We start from the raw sequence: 17,623 nt of genomic DNA, 5'->3' as shown, positions 1-17,623 counted from the left end.
GACAGAAAGGAAAAACCTCAGAGACATCACAACCCAAAGAGATCCAGTTTAGTACATAAAATATCTCCAATAAAGTGCAGCTTCTTCCTCCCAAGCTGGCTCTTCAGGGCGTAGATCCAACAGTGGTAAGGTTGGCACCATCTGATTATTTCTATAATTCTCCTCTAAGAAAAATGGCCATTCTTTTTCAAAAGGAACTGATGACCAGTGTACAATAGTCATAAATGACCAAGCAGGACCCGAAACACTGATCACAATCAGTGTTTTATTAACAGAAAGGAATTTTATATAGAGAGCAAAACAGCAAGAACCTGACATTATCTGACGTGAAATTCAAAGTATAAGATTTCTTTGTGCTCATTGTGAGGTATTTAAGTGAGGCCACAAACTGGAAAGTCAGTAAAAGAGAAACTAAAATTCCAAAATGAAGACCTTGAGAAATTCAACTGAAGGCATCAACCAGATTGGATCAAATATAAAATTATAAAAAGACTTCATTCAGTACATTGATTACTCAAAATCCAAATTATAAAAGCCAGAGAAAATGTAAATTGCATAAAACTTTTATTATTTATTAGCAGTGTATTCTTCTACACTTTAAAATAGAACAAAATATCTTTTGGAAGGTAAACTATTCATAACAAAATACATGTCAAACAATTTTTTTTATTGGAGCAGAATTACTTTGCTATATACTTTCTATATAATATACATACTTCTGAGTTGTCTATGTATGCACATGTGTATAAATAATTAAGACTTACACATGTAGATACATATGACTAATATACACACATAATTATGGAAAATTTACAGTAGTCAATTTTACAATCATTTAATAGCTGCACACAAATTAGTGTTCACAGAACTAAAACTGTCAATATGATTCCCTTTCCCCACTTCTCAAATGTCATCCTTATTATTTTTCATTGATAATTTTTAAAAAACAATATCATCATTCTATACATTAAACCAATCTTTTTATAATAACTCATAATAAAATATTTTCTATTTCAGCTTTAGAAAAAGTATACAATTTAATTCCACTTAATTTTTGATTCCTAAAACACGTAATTTATTTTTTCATCAGTTTAGTGCAATTATTTGGTACTTTAGTTATTGAAGGTTAGGTTAATCAACCTGAGTCAAACGTTCACTCAAATGCGTTTTTAAAAATGTAAAACATACACAAGATGTTTTGCTGAAGCATGTATACTAGTCTTAAGGTACCCCCTCCTAATAAATGCATTATAAAAAACTCAATGGTTGAGAATAAAGCACTTCATATGGATCCGGTTAACTGTCTCTGAGTGGTCCATTCTTAAGCAGCGTGGAGGAGTCGGGATCTAACGCTCCCAGACGCCCCATAGAAATGAAGCCTTCAGGCTTCTAGAGGCCTAAATAGAAGATCTCATGTACATGAAAGGGCTGTGAGGACCTCTAAGGAGTCTCCTCATTTTCATGTTAGGTTTCTGATTTGCTAGCTTGTGTGTCAGGGGTTTGTACTCTCCGAAACATAATCTCCTTTAATTAACAGAGAACTACTTAGCAGCATCTTTTCTGTTTTTTCTCTTCATTGATTTAAAACTGGTGCCAGACCATGTGTGACTGATTAAAGGCAACAACCACGTGTACCAAATGCAGAATATTCTAATTGGCTTAAGAGCTCTTTTGAGAGGAGGAAAGAAAGAAAAGCATTTGGAATGTTGAGTTATTTCATGGAGCAAAGGCATGTTTCAGGAGAAACATTCAATGAATTCTGATCTTCAACTGGATGTTAAATTTTGCTAAAGCCCCCAAGAATGCAAAACTAAATGGCTCAGCAACAAACACAAAGGGAAAGGAAATGGTCTAATCAGCCCTATCCAATGATTACACTCTTGCTAGATAGATAAACTTGGATAAACTGTTGTATTAGACTGACTTCCCAAAAGAAAGAACAGATCGGCCATATTCATAGTGGGAACATAAAAATAATTTTTTCCCTTATCTTTTCTTAATCAAGAGGAATTATATATTCATTGTACACAAAACCATACTAAACAAATTCAAAATACAAATTTTTGGTAGCAAACAACAAGAAAATCTAAGTCAAAATATAGTCTAGTTTTTACATAAATTTATATATTTATAAATTTATCAAAATAGCTTTTTAAAGTTCACAATACATACATAATGTAACACTGTACATGTAAATGTAATAACAAATGTATTACCGAAATACATTAAAAATAACCTTTCAAAATACCAAATTCAACATTAAAACTGTCTTAAAAAGTGTTGACATCCACAAACATAGTTTCAGTGCATTTATCGTAGTCATTAACCAGATTTTTCTGGTTTCAAGTCTCTTGAAGGTCTTATCTTAGTGCTCACTTTAATTTAAGGTAAGAAGGCAGAGATATTCTTCGGGCAAGCAGTCGCTTTCTCTCTACATTGCTCGTCCAGGTGAAGAAATTGTGTCTAAGAGTGGAACAGCTTTCACAGGAGTGGCAAGGCTTAGTAATGAACATATTCAGACTGAAGGGACTGTGCAGGGAAGAGACATAAAGGGAGGTTAAATTCAATCACATGTAAAACTTCTAGTCCATCATACAGCTTTTTCCTCCACCACAAGGCAGTTTGGGTCTACTATACAAAACATAAATGAAATAAACTAAGAAAAAATAGAAAAAAATGAAGGAAACAAAGCATTTGCTCAAATGAGATATTTAGTATGAAAGTGACTACAAGAAAAGTTTATATTTTTAAATGGCTTACTAATTTATTAATAGTGATTAAAAATTAAGTATTATTTGAAAATTGGTAAGTAGCACTAAACTCGTTTCTAAGGTATTGTGCAATAACACTGAGTTTTACTCAAAAATATTAAATGACATTTGTAACTAAATTGAAGATTATTAGAATATACTTTAAGAATATATATACTTTTTTACTTAATTCAATACATATCAAATAAATGTTAATGCTTCCAGTGCTGTAGAATTAGCAGTCACTTAAATAAATTCCTTAAGAATGTTTGAATTTAATACATACCTTACAAATCCCTTCCACTTAGGGGGACACAAAGCACTATCGTGTTTCCCCGAAAATAAGACCAGGTCTTTTATTAATTTTTCCTCCAAAAGATGCATTACGGCTTATGTTCAGAGTAAGTCATCCTGAAAATTCATGCTAGGGCTTATTTTCAGGTTAGGTCTTATTTTGGGGGAAGTACGGTACTAGCTTTAGTATGTGAGCTGAAGACCCAAAAGCATTTGTGAAGAAGAATCTTACAGTCATAACATAATAAACAGTGGACAACTTTCAAAAAAAGTAAACAATGTAAGTTCCTCCTACATCATACTGTGTTTCCCTGAAAATAAGACCTAGCTGGACAATCAGCTCTAGTGCATCTTTTGCAGCAAAAATTAATATAAGACCAGGTATATTATATTATGTTATGTTATGTTATATTATAGTATATTATGTTATATTATATATCGTATCATATCGTATTGTATCGTATCATATCATACCTGGTCTTATAGTAAAATAAGACCGGGTCTTATATTAATTTTTGCTCCAAAAGACGCATTAGAGCTGATGGTCCCGCTAGGTCTTATTTTTGGGGAAACATGGTATTAGATAGTAACATATAAAAGGAGCATGATCGGGATATGTAATCAGAATACACTGATAATAGACACAAGCCAAAAAAAGATAAAGAGAAGTAGAGAAAATTTGCCTAATTATTTCTGAGCAGCAAACGGCAGTTAAAAAGGAACATAAATCAGTTACTAACAGTTATTAACAAAAATTTTTACACAATTCTTCTAATTAAATACCTTAGAACAACAAAGTTTACTTGGTTTCCTGCCAAATGCCTTTTTTTCCTCCCCCAATAATTACAAAGCATGCCCTAAAAATGTATACACATTTTAAGAAAGAAAAAACTGTATTAAAATTACGCTGATGGTAACCACCTTGAGCACCTCTTGTAATTGCAGAAGTCAAACGTGACTTGTCTTCATTCATCTTTTGTTATCGGTATATATTGAGTATTACAATTTTATTACAGTTTTCTCTGTTCTTAAAATGTGGATACATTTTTTTGGCACCCTCTGTATTTTTCAAATTGATTTTATTCATAGGTCTTATCAATTCTGAGACTGGTCCATTTTATTGATGGTATAGGGATTAGTAAAAAAGAACCTGTCCATTTTGCAAATACTTTACAAGAGGATTCAACTATCTTTGTTCAGCTTCAAATCCCAGTGAATTTTATACCTATCAACAACCATTTACTAAGTAAGCTATCTATCAACACCATGAGTCAAAAAGTTATGGTCCCTGCCCCCTCACAGAGCAAAACACACACTCTCACACAGACATGGAATGAAAAGACAAAGGTGTCAACATTAAATAGTAATATACACAGGGTGAGAGGAACACTGTGCACAAGCAAAGGATTAGGCAAGGGGTGGCGAGGGAAGTTTGGGGTGGGGGTCGGGGGCTGTCTATGCTGCAAGTTTCAAGAAAGAGTTGAATGTCAAGAGCCATAGGAAGAATGGAAAAGGCTCGGCAAGTTGACTTTCTGGCTACAGGATGTGCTTTACACCTAGGCTTCAAAACAAGACAGATGATAAAAAATGAGGATACTGTAATGTAAATACGTCTGAGCTCACAGAGAGAATAAAAGAGGTAAGACTGAGAAAGTCCAGTGAAACTGGTCCAATGCCTTGAAGCCCATACACATTTAACTTGTAGGGTATCAGCTGTCATCTTAGCAATTAGAGCATAAGTGTGAACTATCATTTTTCTAGTTGCTTTTTCCCAGTTTCTTCTGAAGTCTGGCAAGTAGGTAGAGAGCAAAGCCACGTGGTCTCCCAGCTGCAAGAATGCCACACACATGCTATACATTGGCCACTGTTTTCTTGGTAATATTTAACTTTTGCTTTTGTTCTAATTAGAAAAGTTATTCATGTTATTACTACCAGAAATTATAAAGCTCCTCAGATTGCTTATAGATTTAGAACAAAGTTGTTTGGCAAGCACCTCTAAAGTTCCATCAATTCTCAATAAACAGAGATATAGCAAATGAACAGATATGAGGGCAAGTGACAGTTGTTAAATTAACTTTCTTTCAGGGCAAAGCACTTTATATATGCATCAATATATTGGGGATCAATATATGTGTACATACATTTATTTATTTTATGGAATCATGATACCCACTGAACTGGAAAACCGAACTAGTCTAGAATAATTTTAAAAGGATTTCTATCATTCGTATGAGATATAAATAAATATATATATATATTTATATATATATATATATTTATAAATATATATATATATATTCATTAGTTCTCTGCAGAAGCCTTTATATATGAGATATAAATATATATATATATATATTTATATATATATATATTTATAAATATATATATATATATATATATATATATTCATTAGTTCTCTGCAGAAGCCTTTCCTTACATACAGCAGATATCATAAACTCTGGCTGGTGTTTAATCTTTCAGATACAGTTTGTCACAATCCCTACTGCTTTCTTTGCCTCCCACCCAATGTACTCACTTACTACCTAACTGGCTCTGTAGGCCTCTGTAAACAAAGGAAGACATGAGTTGGCCAAACGCCCTTCTGTCATGCTACTTCAGTCATTGAACAAACAAGTATTGAACATCAATAGTATATGTTAGGCACTGGAGGATAAAAATATAATACCAAAGTTCTTGAAACAAAACATATTCCATGGTTTCCTAATATGGTGTTAAAAAGTTAAAGGAAATAAGAGATCAGTAAAAAGGTTTAGCAAATTACTCTGACATCAATATTTTGAAACAAATTAACTTCCTTTCATTTTCAATCTAAAATAAAAATCTTAATGGAAGTGGACTTAGGGAAGAAAGAGAATTGTTAAGGTCTACCAGACCTATTCACTTTCAAAATCCTAACTAATATTTCAAGGCCTTTTCACTGGGGAAGCAATAGTGTGGGATGACAGTAATCTTTAGATTTCAAGCACCCACATGCTTACATGATGGGGTTGTGCTGAGGGTCTCTGGTTCATTTGTTTTCCAATGTACATGTATCCTACTTGCTAATATCCCAGAAAACACAATGGCCAGTTACCAGAATTTTTAACTTACATAGTAAAAATGCACATGTATTTGTACTCCATAAACAAAATCATTATTGCTGTTGGTTTTATTGTTCAAAAACAGACTGATGTACAACTATCTGGAATTCTTAATAAACTAAATATATTACTTAACAGGTCATTCTGCAATAGATACTTACTGAGTATTTTCTATACACCAGGCACAGTTCTAAACATTTTATATGTATTACTTCATTAAATGCTCCACACAACTCATTTTACAGATGAGAAAATCGAGGCACTAAACAGTGAAGTACCTTGCCCAAGATCTCGCAATTAGGAACTCGTGGAGCTGGAATCTGAACTTGGGCAGTCTGGCTGGGGAGCCCTAATTTTTAGCCACCATAATATAATGCCTCAAGACACTTCTAGCCTTTGTCGTGTGACCATTACATATTTAATTGAACGTTCTCTATCACCCTGACAGGAAAATAATAACCTGAGGTAGCATATAACCCTGGGTGAGCAAGGAAGTATTAAATTACAGAAAGAATGTGGTATTTATTGCTGTAAGAGATATACATTTTAAAATGATTTTCAATTAGGACTGAATCCAAAATGATTTTTGAGAATATTCTAAAAAGTTTTCTTTATAAAAACATCCATGATTAAGTATTCTGATTAAAGTTTTATTTCTCCTTAGCCAAAATGTTTTCCTTTTGTATCATTAATGTAAGAATTACTACCTAATGTAATTTTTTTTAAAAAGCAATGACAATGGATATGGTTATGAAGGAAGTGAAATCTGAGGTACAAATATTATTTTATGAGATAGTGATTGTTTATATAACCAAGAGATTTTAATTTCTCAAACAGAATATTCAATTTCATGTGACCAGTAAGTTCAACAGGGTTATAGTGAGTTAAGACCAGATGAAGCTCATAATGAGTAAATGGTATTTTTATGGTATGAGTAACATAAAACTAATAATACAGCAATATTCAACTTGGAAAATAAGAGTAAAATTACCTTACACTTGCAGCCCCCCAAATTTTTATGTCAAAATATAAGCTTCTATCAAGAAGTCTTGTTCCCTGAAAGCAGTTAGATTTGACATAAAACAAAGTGTTAGGTAAGAAGATCAAGACAATTTGTTCTGTTCTGGAAATTTGCTACTAATCTGTTTTGGCAGATGTAGGCAGTGACTTTAAAAATTTAGCTATTCTGGAGGTGTTTCTTTTTTAAACAGCCCAGTTACCTAATCTTGGTAGAAAAATGTCTAATAATTATAGGTATAAATACTGACAGACCATTAATAAATAAAACTATAAGATGGCTATCAAAAACAGAAAACTGTAAAGAGTAATGAAAGATTAAGGTTTTTGCCACAAATGAATGAAACAATATCTTAATGTTCAAATAACTTGAACCAAAGGACCGTATGACCTAGAATGTTAGTTTCTTATGAGGTCAAAATCCAGACTCAGAATTGCTATGTACTTCAGCCACACTGACTTTTTCTTTCCTCATCTCTCCATTTTTCCAAGTCCCATAAGGACAAAAAAAAATAGTTTACTTGTTACCCTTGGTTTCAATTCTAAGTACAGAGGCAAAAAGCACCTGAAAAAGTATTTTAATAGTATAGATAATTAAAGGGGGAAAAAACTCATGTTTGGCAATATGGTATCTTATTTTATATGTAACTCCTATGTTTTAAGTTTTAATGAACAAATGAGGGAAAATGAACACTGGGGAAAAATAAGTTGATCTGTAACTGCTTCTATCATCCTAGGTCTCTTTCTGGCTTTGCAGTAGAGTTTCCAGTTTTTGTATTGCTTATAAGTTAGCAACACACAAAATGTGTGGATTAATACATATTTCTACAAATGTTGTTTCACAATACTAAAAGTATTTGCTGTTGCTAACATAGTAACACTTCTCCAGTAACACTAGTAGAAACACAGCCAGATAAGGTTTTATTGGAAACCTAGTAACACAAAAAGACTAAGATTTGTGATAAAATCAGCTTTGAAAGAGGTGCATATATTTTGCTATAGTGTTCTCTAAGCAGATCAGGGACCCTAAGATTTACTAAGGCCAATTTTGGTTAAGTAAAATGATATATAAAATATTCTTTTACTTTTCCACATGACTTTTAATAGATTCTTTATCTTCCCCCTGGGGGAATTTAATTTGTGCTTTTCAACAATCACAAAGAGTTCAATTGTTAAATGACAGGTTGTTGACACCCAGTTTGACTCAGCCAACCATTACCATGAGTGTTTTCAGTTCATTTGAACACCAAAATTATATTTAAATTTTTAAAATAAAATTTATTTTAGTAACGCCACATTTCCACATACACAAAAATAAACTCATATTACTGTATATTAAAGCTAACGCTGAAAACTTGCTTTGCTTTTTGCTAGTGCTTCAGACACTAACAATGATAACGGGTTCCTGAGTACCGCGTGCCTCTGCGTAACATTCAAGAACCTAGATATGTCACCCAACTTGGCGTTCACTATATATTTTTAGGTACTTATTATACTTTGGATCCTGAGAAAACACAGATGCCTCTGAGAAGCTTAAAGCCAGCAGGGGAGCGAAAGAGACTCAGGTTCAAGTGACTATGGGAGCAACCAAGGGATGTGAACGAAGTCCAAGGAAAGTCAAGAAGGAAAAGGCATTCTGCCTGAATGGGTCACAAATGCTTCATCAGAAAAGATAACTATTGAGCTTTGAGAGGTTAAAATTGAGTTTGAAATTGGTGAAGAGGGTAACAGCAACAATGAGAACATACTGGGGGAAGTGAATGAGGAACCCCACATTCTGGGACAAGCTGGATAAATGAGGTACAAAGATACGATACGGGGAACAGAGTATGAGGACCTACAGGCTCAGCAAAGGAATTCAGGATTAATGTCCTAGCATTAGGGGACCACCAGTCACTCCTGAACAGGGGAATAAGGTGTTGAGATCAGTATCTATTACCTGGCAATGCGTTAAAGCAGGGGTTGGCAGCCTATGGCCTGCAGGCCAAATCCAGTCCATCACCTGTTTTTGTAAAGAAAATTTCACTGGAACACAGCCACACCATTCGTTTATGTCTTGAGTTGAATAGTTGGGACATAAAGGCAAAAATATTTACTATCTGGTCCTTTAGAAAAAGAGTTTGTGATCGATCCTACTGTAAAATATGAATTAAGAGGTTGAGTTAAGAAAATCATCAGTGAGGCTAACACAACAGAGAAGATGAGAAAGCAGCAGAATAGAACAGAATGAAAAACTCCAAGAGACAGTGAATGGCATCAATGACATAACCTGCAACTTCACCTTGAGAATGTCCCTGAAAACATTTGAATATCAATATATGAGCGTGAATAACAAAGCTTACCGTAAGCTACTACTTAATAATAATTTTTTAAAATAACAAAAAGATTTTACTAGGTGATACCCAAAACAGCTTTCAGAAGAATCTTGTTATAGGACAGCTTATCTTATTTATATTTCTATACCCTTACAGGTCAATACAATAAAGGCTTGTTCTAAAAGACTGTTTCCATAAAACCAAGATCAGTGTGCCCCTGACAAAGAAGTGACGAAAAATTCTTTGTAACTAACCTGTCTCTCTTTCTCTCTCTCCCCCTATCTATCTATATCTACGTATATATATTTATTTTTAATAACAAAATATTATTTTACAACTCCTCAGACTCAAATGTTGTAAAAAAGAGATGTTTTACTAAGGACCATAATATTTCCTTGGGTAGTTAAGTTTCCATTTACAAAAAATAAATTTAATAAAAATATAGTAGAGCAATCAATCATATATGGTTATTGATTAGTACTGATACTATTACATGTATTAAAACAGAATAATTGTTGACTAAGCATAGCATTTACCCAAGGACATCTGCTGTGGTCCGGACGGGAGACCATAGATAGGGCTGAGACTAGTTTCGTTGCCTGGAGGGTTTCTGCCAAGAGCTATGATCCACACAACCGCCAGAACTATCCTCATCAAATCAGAACTGACCAAAGTCACTCCTGCTTACAAGATTCCCATGGCTCACGCTGCACCTCCCAGTTTGTCTTCAGCTTAACTTTCCAGCCTTACCTTTAGCTACACACCCATCTTTAGCTACACTGGAATACTCACTGCTCTTAAAACAATAATAGCTAACAATTATTGAGTACTATCTACGAGCACTGAGTAATCTGCTTAAGATTTATTTCAATTAATTATCACAACCACCCTCTTACAAAGATACTATTATAATTACCACATAAGCTTTAAGGATCCATAGTCACAGAAACCGTTTTCAAAGTACACACTCAGATATTTGTTTAAAATGTACAAAATATTTTATATTTTTTATCTTAAATAGGTCCCACCAAAATGTATAAGCTTCGGGGTACACAAAATACATCTGCTGCCCTGATTATTACTAATTTCCAGTATTATTCCCACTTCAGAGAGGTTAAATAACTTGCCACCAGGCAGTGGCAGAGATAGGATTTGAACATAGGTCTATCTGTCTTCAGAACCTAAGAAATCAACTACAGTACAAAGTCTGTACCTCTGTTCTTGAAACGGCCATTCCTCCTTCTCTTATTTTCATCACTAGATTCCTAGCAGGCTCCTATTTATCCTCCAAAGCCCAACTAAAATGTTACCCCTTCTTCACAGCTTTCCCTGACCTTTCTGGGAAAAATGAGGTATCCTTTAGATCTCCCTCTATTTAAACACCAACAGTCTATACATGACATAACATAATCAAAAGAACATGTTTTCTGGAGTCAAACTGATCCAGGTTCAAATTATGGCTTTGCTAACATATTTGTGATACAATGTGGGGCAAAATACTTAACCTCACAAAACCTCAAGTTATTTATCTATAAAATGGAAGCAAAAATGCTTACCACATTCATTCATGCAAACATCCAACATCCATATATCCATTCAAGGAATACTTCATAAGTGCCTACTGTGTGCTATGCACAGAGAAACTGTAAAAACCAGAGGCACCATCCTGCCCTCATAGAGCTGACAGGCTAGTGGACGCTACAGACAAGTGAACAGGTGACAAACATGCAGAGAGAGAGGAGGCTGTGATTAAGACCAGGCGGGGGTGTAAGAGGAGTTTATGGGGAGGCACCATGACCTAACCTTACAGAGTCAGGTAAGGACGATGTGGATGAATACAATTCAGTGGCAAGTCTCTTAAAAATAAAATAGATCAAATATTCAAGACAGATACCTTCAGTAATTTCAATTTAATAAAATACTTCCACCCCACCACCCACACCATAATCACACGTCCCTCATTTCTAAGCATTTGAAAACTCTGAATGTCAGAGAAGGAAAACTGGTTTTTTACAGCAAATGGGTCAACAAAAATGAACCTTGCATGTTGTACTGGGCAGTGCAAACCTCAAGACTAGCAGAAGAGGACAAATAAAAAAAATAAAATAAAAAGGATCTGACTGTTTCTTAGCATTTTGTCACAGCCATAAGGATTCCTTAACATTTGTTCTTGTTTTCTGTGTTAAAGCATTTAATGACAGAATAAGGAAATTACTTTCACATTTTTCTGGGGGCTGAACTGCTGCACAGAGTGAGAGAGCAAGTGAAGCTTTCAGAAGACATGCTAATTGCAGCTTTTAACATATTAGACTCCCTCTGAACACCCGTCATTCCCCATCCCCTAGGAGTTTCTGGGTCTTTCTTAAAGGTACTGGGAGGATATTGCCATCTAGACTTCCTTTCCTACCTAAGGATTTAAAAACATTTTTGCTGAGTGATTTATTCCTAATTCTTCAAGGGTCATATGTCTCACGTGTTCAGAAGCACTGGAAAAAAGGACCATCTTATTTAGATAAGAAACCCACAACAGTTAGAAAAGCTGCATTGGACCAATAGAGAAAAAAACTCACAACCTCCATTTTATGCCACATAAAATGGGAATTTCCATTTTAATTTAGACTTTCTGCCAGCAAGCCAGCAGGGGTAACACTTGGAGCCTTCTCTCTCCAAAAAAAACAGAAGTTTTTGTGTGGGTTTTTTTTTGTGGCACACATAATGGAGGGAAAGTCAGTTATAAGAGACCTGCTACTGCTTCCTGGGAGGGTAGGAGAAATAAAAATGTTATCATGCTGGCAATTCTATTTATAAATGCTTTTTCTTTACAATAAAAATGACAAATTTAAGAGGGAGAAGAGGGGAATTGCAGAAGCTGCCCACACAAACTATTACTTTAAATTTAATTATAGGAAAATTATTTAGGCCAGAAGACGGATGAAGAGGAGGAGGTGAAGAATAATAAGAAAATATGGAATGAAACCAAAATTAAGTTACATAAGCACGGATTAAGGAGGGAATCAACAATCGTCTAAAGAATTCCCCCATGCTTCCACTAGCAAAGAGGAAAACTAAGAACTAGAAAAAGCAGAATGTTATTCTTCTCAAGCTACCAAGCCTTCTGGTATTCAGCTATAAATGTGGGTTTGACAAAACGTTTAGCTGCGAAATCTGCAAGATATTTACTTATGTGTATATCTGTATGTCTAACATTTTCTCTGAAAATGGAAACATCTGTCTAAAAAAGAGGCTGACCCACACACAATCCGTATATGAAAATATTGACTGAACTCAATTCCTGCTGTGAAGTATATGACCTGTAAACCTAGTTACGAAAATGTAAATACACTATCATTTTCCATCTATCTTTAGTCACTAGGATTTAAGTTATACTGACACACATATACCCATAACGTAGTGGGGTTAGAGTCAAAATAAGGGGTGGGGTGGGCTGGCAATTGCCTGGGACCCCAATCTATATGGGAGTCTAAAATAATTTTTTAAAAATCACTGGTAATAAAATCAGATAAGGAAAATTACATGTGCTAGAAAGCACTGTGTGTGGATGGAGCGAAAAACAACTTTGAAAAGAGGCCTGAGGTAGAGGTGGGAGTGGTAATGAGTCCAACAAACACACACACACACACCACACACTACATTCTCACGTTAGAAAAATGGTTTCTAATCTGCCATCTAAGGAAAGTGGGTCCCATTAACTGTTACCTGTGGGGCTATTGCTTTGCTGAGTAGGCCATGACAGACACTGCCCCCAGCACTTCTCCTCCCCAGTTCTTCCCTGAAGAAATCAGCCTCTCCCTGGACAATGGTGGATGGAACGTTGGAAGCACAGTAGCACAAAGGGGAGCCCGCAGCCTTCCCAGGAAACCCCGAGCTTGCTCGAGCCCTGAGTGGAACCAATATTGCAGTGGAACATTGATTCACATTTCCTTCGTCTGTGTGAGCTATTTCCCTTTTCTTTTTTGTCCTTGTTCTCTCACATCAGAACTCACATTCTGACAGATCTCAATTGCCTTTGATACAATCAAAGCATGTGATTAAAGTGATTCATAGCAGGGGGTGAATGGACAGATTTTACCCTAACAGGGACCATTAGTAATTAAACAGTGGTCTTGAAAACCTAACGAGCTCATGGGTAAAATGTGCTTGGAGAACTTTCATCCTGTCCCTAGGAGAGGATGGCTAATTTAACCGTCTTCCTGATATGCTGCCTGCCCTTCCCCTACATCCCAGGTACCTCCCTATAAGCCTTCCTTGTAAACACTTTCTGTTTGCCACTGAATTAATTCTGAGTCAGTTCTCTGCAGGAAGCGACATAGTCAAGGGGCTACTGGTTAGTTCTAAGAAGATACTGTTCACTCAGCACCTTCCACATTTAAATACTCCAAAATTCATTCATTCATAGACGATGGGGAAGAAGCCATGGGTCCTAAAATGCTGTCTGCCATGAATCAGCACCCGGCTTTGCACCAGATATGCAGAGTGACTTGAAAACTGGACTGAGAAGTAACTTAAGTCAACAGTGTCCACAATGAAGTGAATAAAAGCCCGTTTCCCTTCTAAGAGAAATCACTTAAAAAGGAGTCGGGGAAGGAGAAGAAAAAGAAGGAAGAAAGAAAACCCGGTGGAAACTTGGTGTTTACTTGAAGAGGAGCCAGCAGGAGAGATGTGCACAGACAGGTTCACAGCACAGAGGGAAGGAAGGCATCGATCAGAGGGCCTCCTTGGCGCTATTCAATTTCTTTGGTGGCAGCCTCGGTGGGGAAGGTGAGGCACAAAATTTGCGTTCAGGGTTCTGAGGGTCAAGAGATGGTATCTGCGAACTTACGGGGATGGACCGGCTCAGGAATCTGGCTGAGGAGGAGGAAAGGCCGGTGTAGGAGGGCCGGAGGACGGTGGCGTGCTCCTCTGTCTTGGCGCCCTGGGGGCCCGGCTGGGCGCTCAGGGTGCTCCCGCTGCTGCTGTAGCTTCGGCTGTACTGGTTGTTGTTGAGCTCAGGGTAATTCCTGGCAGGCGGCTGGGAGCTGCCATTCAAGAGGTTGGTGAACGGGTTGGCTACGAAACTTGCCTTGGAGGATGAGGTCTTTTTGTTCTCTGGGTCATCTGTGGCAGCATTCAAGTTCCCTAGAGAACTGGCTAGCCGGGAGTTTATGGAAAAGCTGAATGGAAAACACAGGTGAGGGGGGAAAAAACAGACAATGATGGATACTGATGCAGAGTTCATGTCTCTAAAACATAATTAGGACATTAGGAGAATGTGATGAAGACAGGTCTGATCAATGCAAATGGTGACACAATGGCTTCTCTATCGCTCTTGGTGATATTACAACATGTGGCCTTTAGTTAGACACACTAACTTTCTCTGTCATAAGGCAGTTAATTAAGACCCAGGAAGCTTGGTAGAACACTTTGACCAGAGATCCTGAAATAGAGCCTCTGGGGGTTCTGTTGGTCCTGAGGCAGGAAGTAAATGAAAAGGGCTATATAATCGTAGGCCAAAAAGCAGGCGTAAGCACAAGATTTAACACATCCATATTCGATCATATGCCTACAGGAAGCATCCCTGGCCGTCGCGGTTGTGCCCCATACACCTCAGAGAAGAAATGACAACAACATGTGTCAACAGGATGTGTGGCTGAGTTCCGCTTTCGGGACCACGTTAGGCAACCTTTGGAAAGGGATGCTATACAGCGTTCCCTCCATGGCTTTGTCCCCCATAATTAGAGGCAGGAACAGAAGCCCCAGAAGAAATAGAGCCTTTTGCGGTTTCTCTCCTCACACCCTGGTTTCCTCCTCTGACAAACTTCAGTCAAACTCATTGTCTGCTGCTGGCTTCCTTAATCTCCCGCCAGTACCTCGGAAGAGGGAGGGGAAAATTACCTTCTTATACTGGCGCCCGAGGACAAAGAGCCTCTGTTTATCCTCTTGGCCGTCGCTGAAGGGGACGAAGCCACTTTTGAGGTCTTCAAAGTAGACGCAGATCCTTGTGGGGTAGAACTCAATCTTTGTGGAGAAAAATGAACAGAGAGTGAGACGAAAGCTGTGGGAACTTGACAATCCACATGATGAGCTACTAAACACTGCAGAGATCCGGGCAGGTCCTAATAACAGTGTCTGCTGCAGGAGCCAGCACTGACCAGCACTCGCTCTGTGCCAGGCCCTCTTCTGAGAACCTTACAGCTGTTACTCGGCTCATCCAGTGAGGTAGCTGGGATCTCAGTCCCCGTTTGCAAGTGAGGCAACGGGGGCACAGCAGAAAAGCTCCTGGTCCAAAGTCGCTCAGCGAGTAAGAGGAAGAGCTGAGACTCAAATCCAGGATCCAAAGTCCTGCTCTGAACCGCGATCCGACCGCCCTTCCTTTCCCTTCCTGGCTGCCAGCATCCATCCCTCATATAGCCCTAGATTCTATTACTTTAGGTTTTTCATCTATCCTCTCCCTTCCACCCTGCAACTAACCTAGCCTTATTTCTTATCCTTGACTACTTGTAGTAGCATCTTTTCATCTTATTCCTTCAAATTCAAATTCTGAATAGTCTCCAGCAAAATCTAAAATATTTAATCATGTCACTTTACTGTTTAAACCATTTCGTCTTTTCCTCAGTGGCCAGACAGCCTAAACTCCTTGGTTTGGCTTATAAAATTCTCCAACACCTGGCATTTGCCTCTTTGAAGAGGCCCAACTATCCACACTTTTCCTCTAGACACTTTTACTCCAGCAACATGAAATGCCCGAGTTCCTTGCCTCGACTGCATCCACACCTTTGTCCAGTTTGTACACGCTTTTTCCTGCCAAGGCATCTGCTCTCCTCCCCTCTGCTCTCCCTTCTCGCCTGCCTCCATCTGACTCACTCCGATTGCTTATCCTTTAATGGCCTTATATCTGTTAGCTCTTATAGCAAGCCTTCACTGAATTCCCAGGCAGAGTAAGCACCTTGTTTCATCATATGTTTTCATAGTAAATCATAGCTTTTATGTCATATTTCATTGTCTGATATTTTTCTATTTTCCTTGACATAACTCCACTGGGAGCAAGAATTGTCTCTCATTTCAATTCCCAATGGCTAGCATTGTGCCAGACTCAGAGCAGGTTTTCAATAAACGTTTGCTGAATGAACAAAAAGGGGAAAATTGGCTCAAATTTGGACAGCCCAGACCCAGTCACGGTTTTAATACCGACTTTGTCTTATCCCGGACAAATCGTTTAATGTAGCTGAACCTCATTTTCCTATCTGCTATAGAAAAGCTTATTTACTTGTAGATTCTTTCCTTCACCATCCTCTCTCCAAACAGCAGCCACAACATAGTTTGCCTCTAAAACAAGAATGGGAAAAGTTGTACGAGGGAGTAGCTCACACTTCTGGAGAAGTCTGAGCCCTCTCAGAACTGTCCCCACTAAACAACCCTAAAGCCGGGGGCTGAAGAACAGAGGTGAGGAATGAATCAGCTTTTCCCCGCCGTATCTTATCAATGGTTTGGGTCAAACATTTCTACTGCCCTCTACCAGGTAGATCCTGGTAGATTTGTCTGGGACAAGACTAGTGGCCTGATACCACTAGGGAGTGTTCAGGGAACATTTTTCCAGAGAAAAACACGAATGTTTCCTCCTTAAGTGGCAGGTAGGGAAGAAAAATGAAAGTAGAAAATAAAGGAGGGGAACAAGCACATGCAAAAATAAGAGGAAGGAGGAATAACAAATGTTAAAACTTCAAGGCAAAAATCTGTCATTAGATTGAAAGGGATGTTACAGAGCAAGTATAATTTATCAGAGACTCCATGACATGCTGGCAGCACAGAGCTCGCTGACATCACTATCTCAGCCACACAGCCCAGTGGGCACCTCAGAAAAACAAAAATCCTTTTCATGGTGAGCACTGAAAGTAAAGCATATTGTAACAACGTGGTATAGAAAGGAAAGAATTTCAAAAGTGAAAAGGCGGTGTGCAGTTTATTTGCATCAGTGTAAGGGTTGGGAAATCTAAAAGGCAGCATTTATTTACAAGCTCCTAGAAACTGAACCTCAGCAACAGTACCTGAAAGGCTGGGACACTGCTCTCGGGGGCCCTTTGACATCATCCAACCTACAAAAATCAAAGACAAAATGCTCAGGCATCACCAGGTTCACACATTTTAGCAA

General features: G+C 37.5%; 1 protein-coding gene across 2 annotated transcripts in view; it reads right to left on the bottom strand.

Annotated features, from left to right (window-relative positions):
* Positions 1 to 547: 547 nt before the first annotated feature.
* Positions 548 to 17,623, bottom strand: part of CDC14A (cell division cycle 14A) — a 135,026-nt gene continuing 117,950 nt past the window's right edge. The window contains exons 13-17 of one of the 2 annotated variants that reach the window (XM_074318476.1): positions 17,520 to 17,567; positions 15,370 to 15,492; positions 14,318 to 14,648; positions 9,102 to 9,164; positions 2,360 to 2,529 (exon numbers count right to left, since the gene is read on the bottom strand). In XM_074318476.1, coding sequence (XP_074174577.1) covers positions 2,500 to 2,529; positions 9,102 to 9,164; positions 14,318 to 14,648; positions 15,370 to 15,492; positions 17,520 to 17,567 — 595 coding nt within the window. In that variant the 3' untranslated portion in view covers positions 2,360 to 2,499. Of the gene's footprint in view, positions 2,530 to 9,101; positions 9,165 to 14,317; positions 14,649 to 15,369; positions 15,493 to 17,519; positions 17,568 to 17,623 lie in introns of both variants that reach the window. The other variant, XM_019747037.2, reaches the window with a different exon arrangement.

Source organism: Rhinolophus sinicus, linkage group LG14 (assembly GCF_036562045.2).
Source record: "Rhinolophus sinicus isolate RSC01 linkage group LG14, ASM3656204v1, whole genome shotgun sequence".
NCBI classification, from domain to species: Eukaryota; Metazoa; Chordata; class Mammalia; order Chiroptera; family Rhinolophidae; genus Rhinolophus; species Rhinolophus sinicus.
This window is presented reverse-complemented; position numbering and strand designations above follow the sequence as displayed.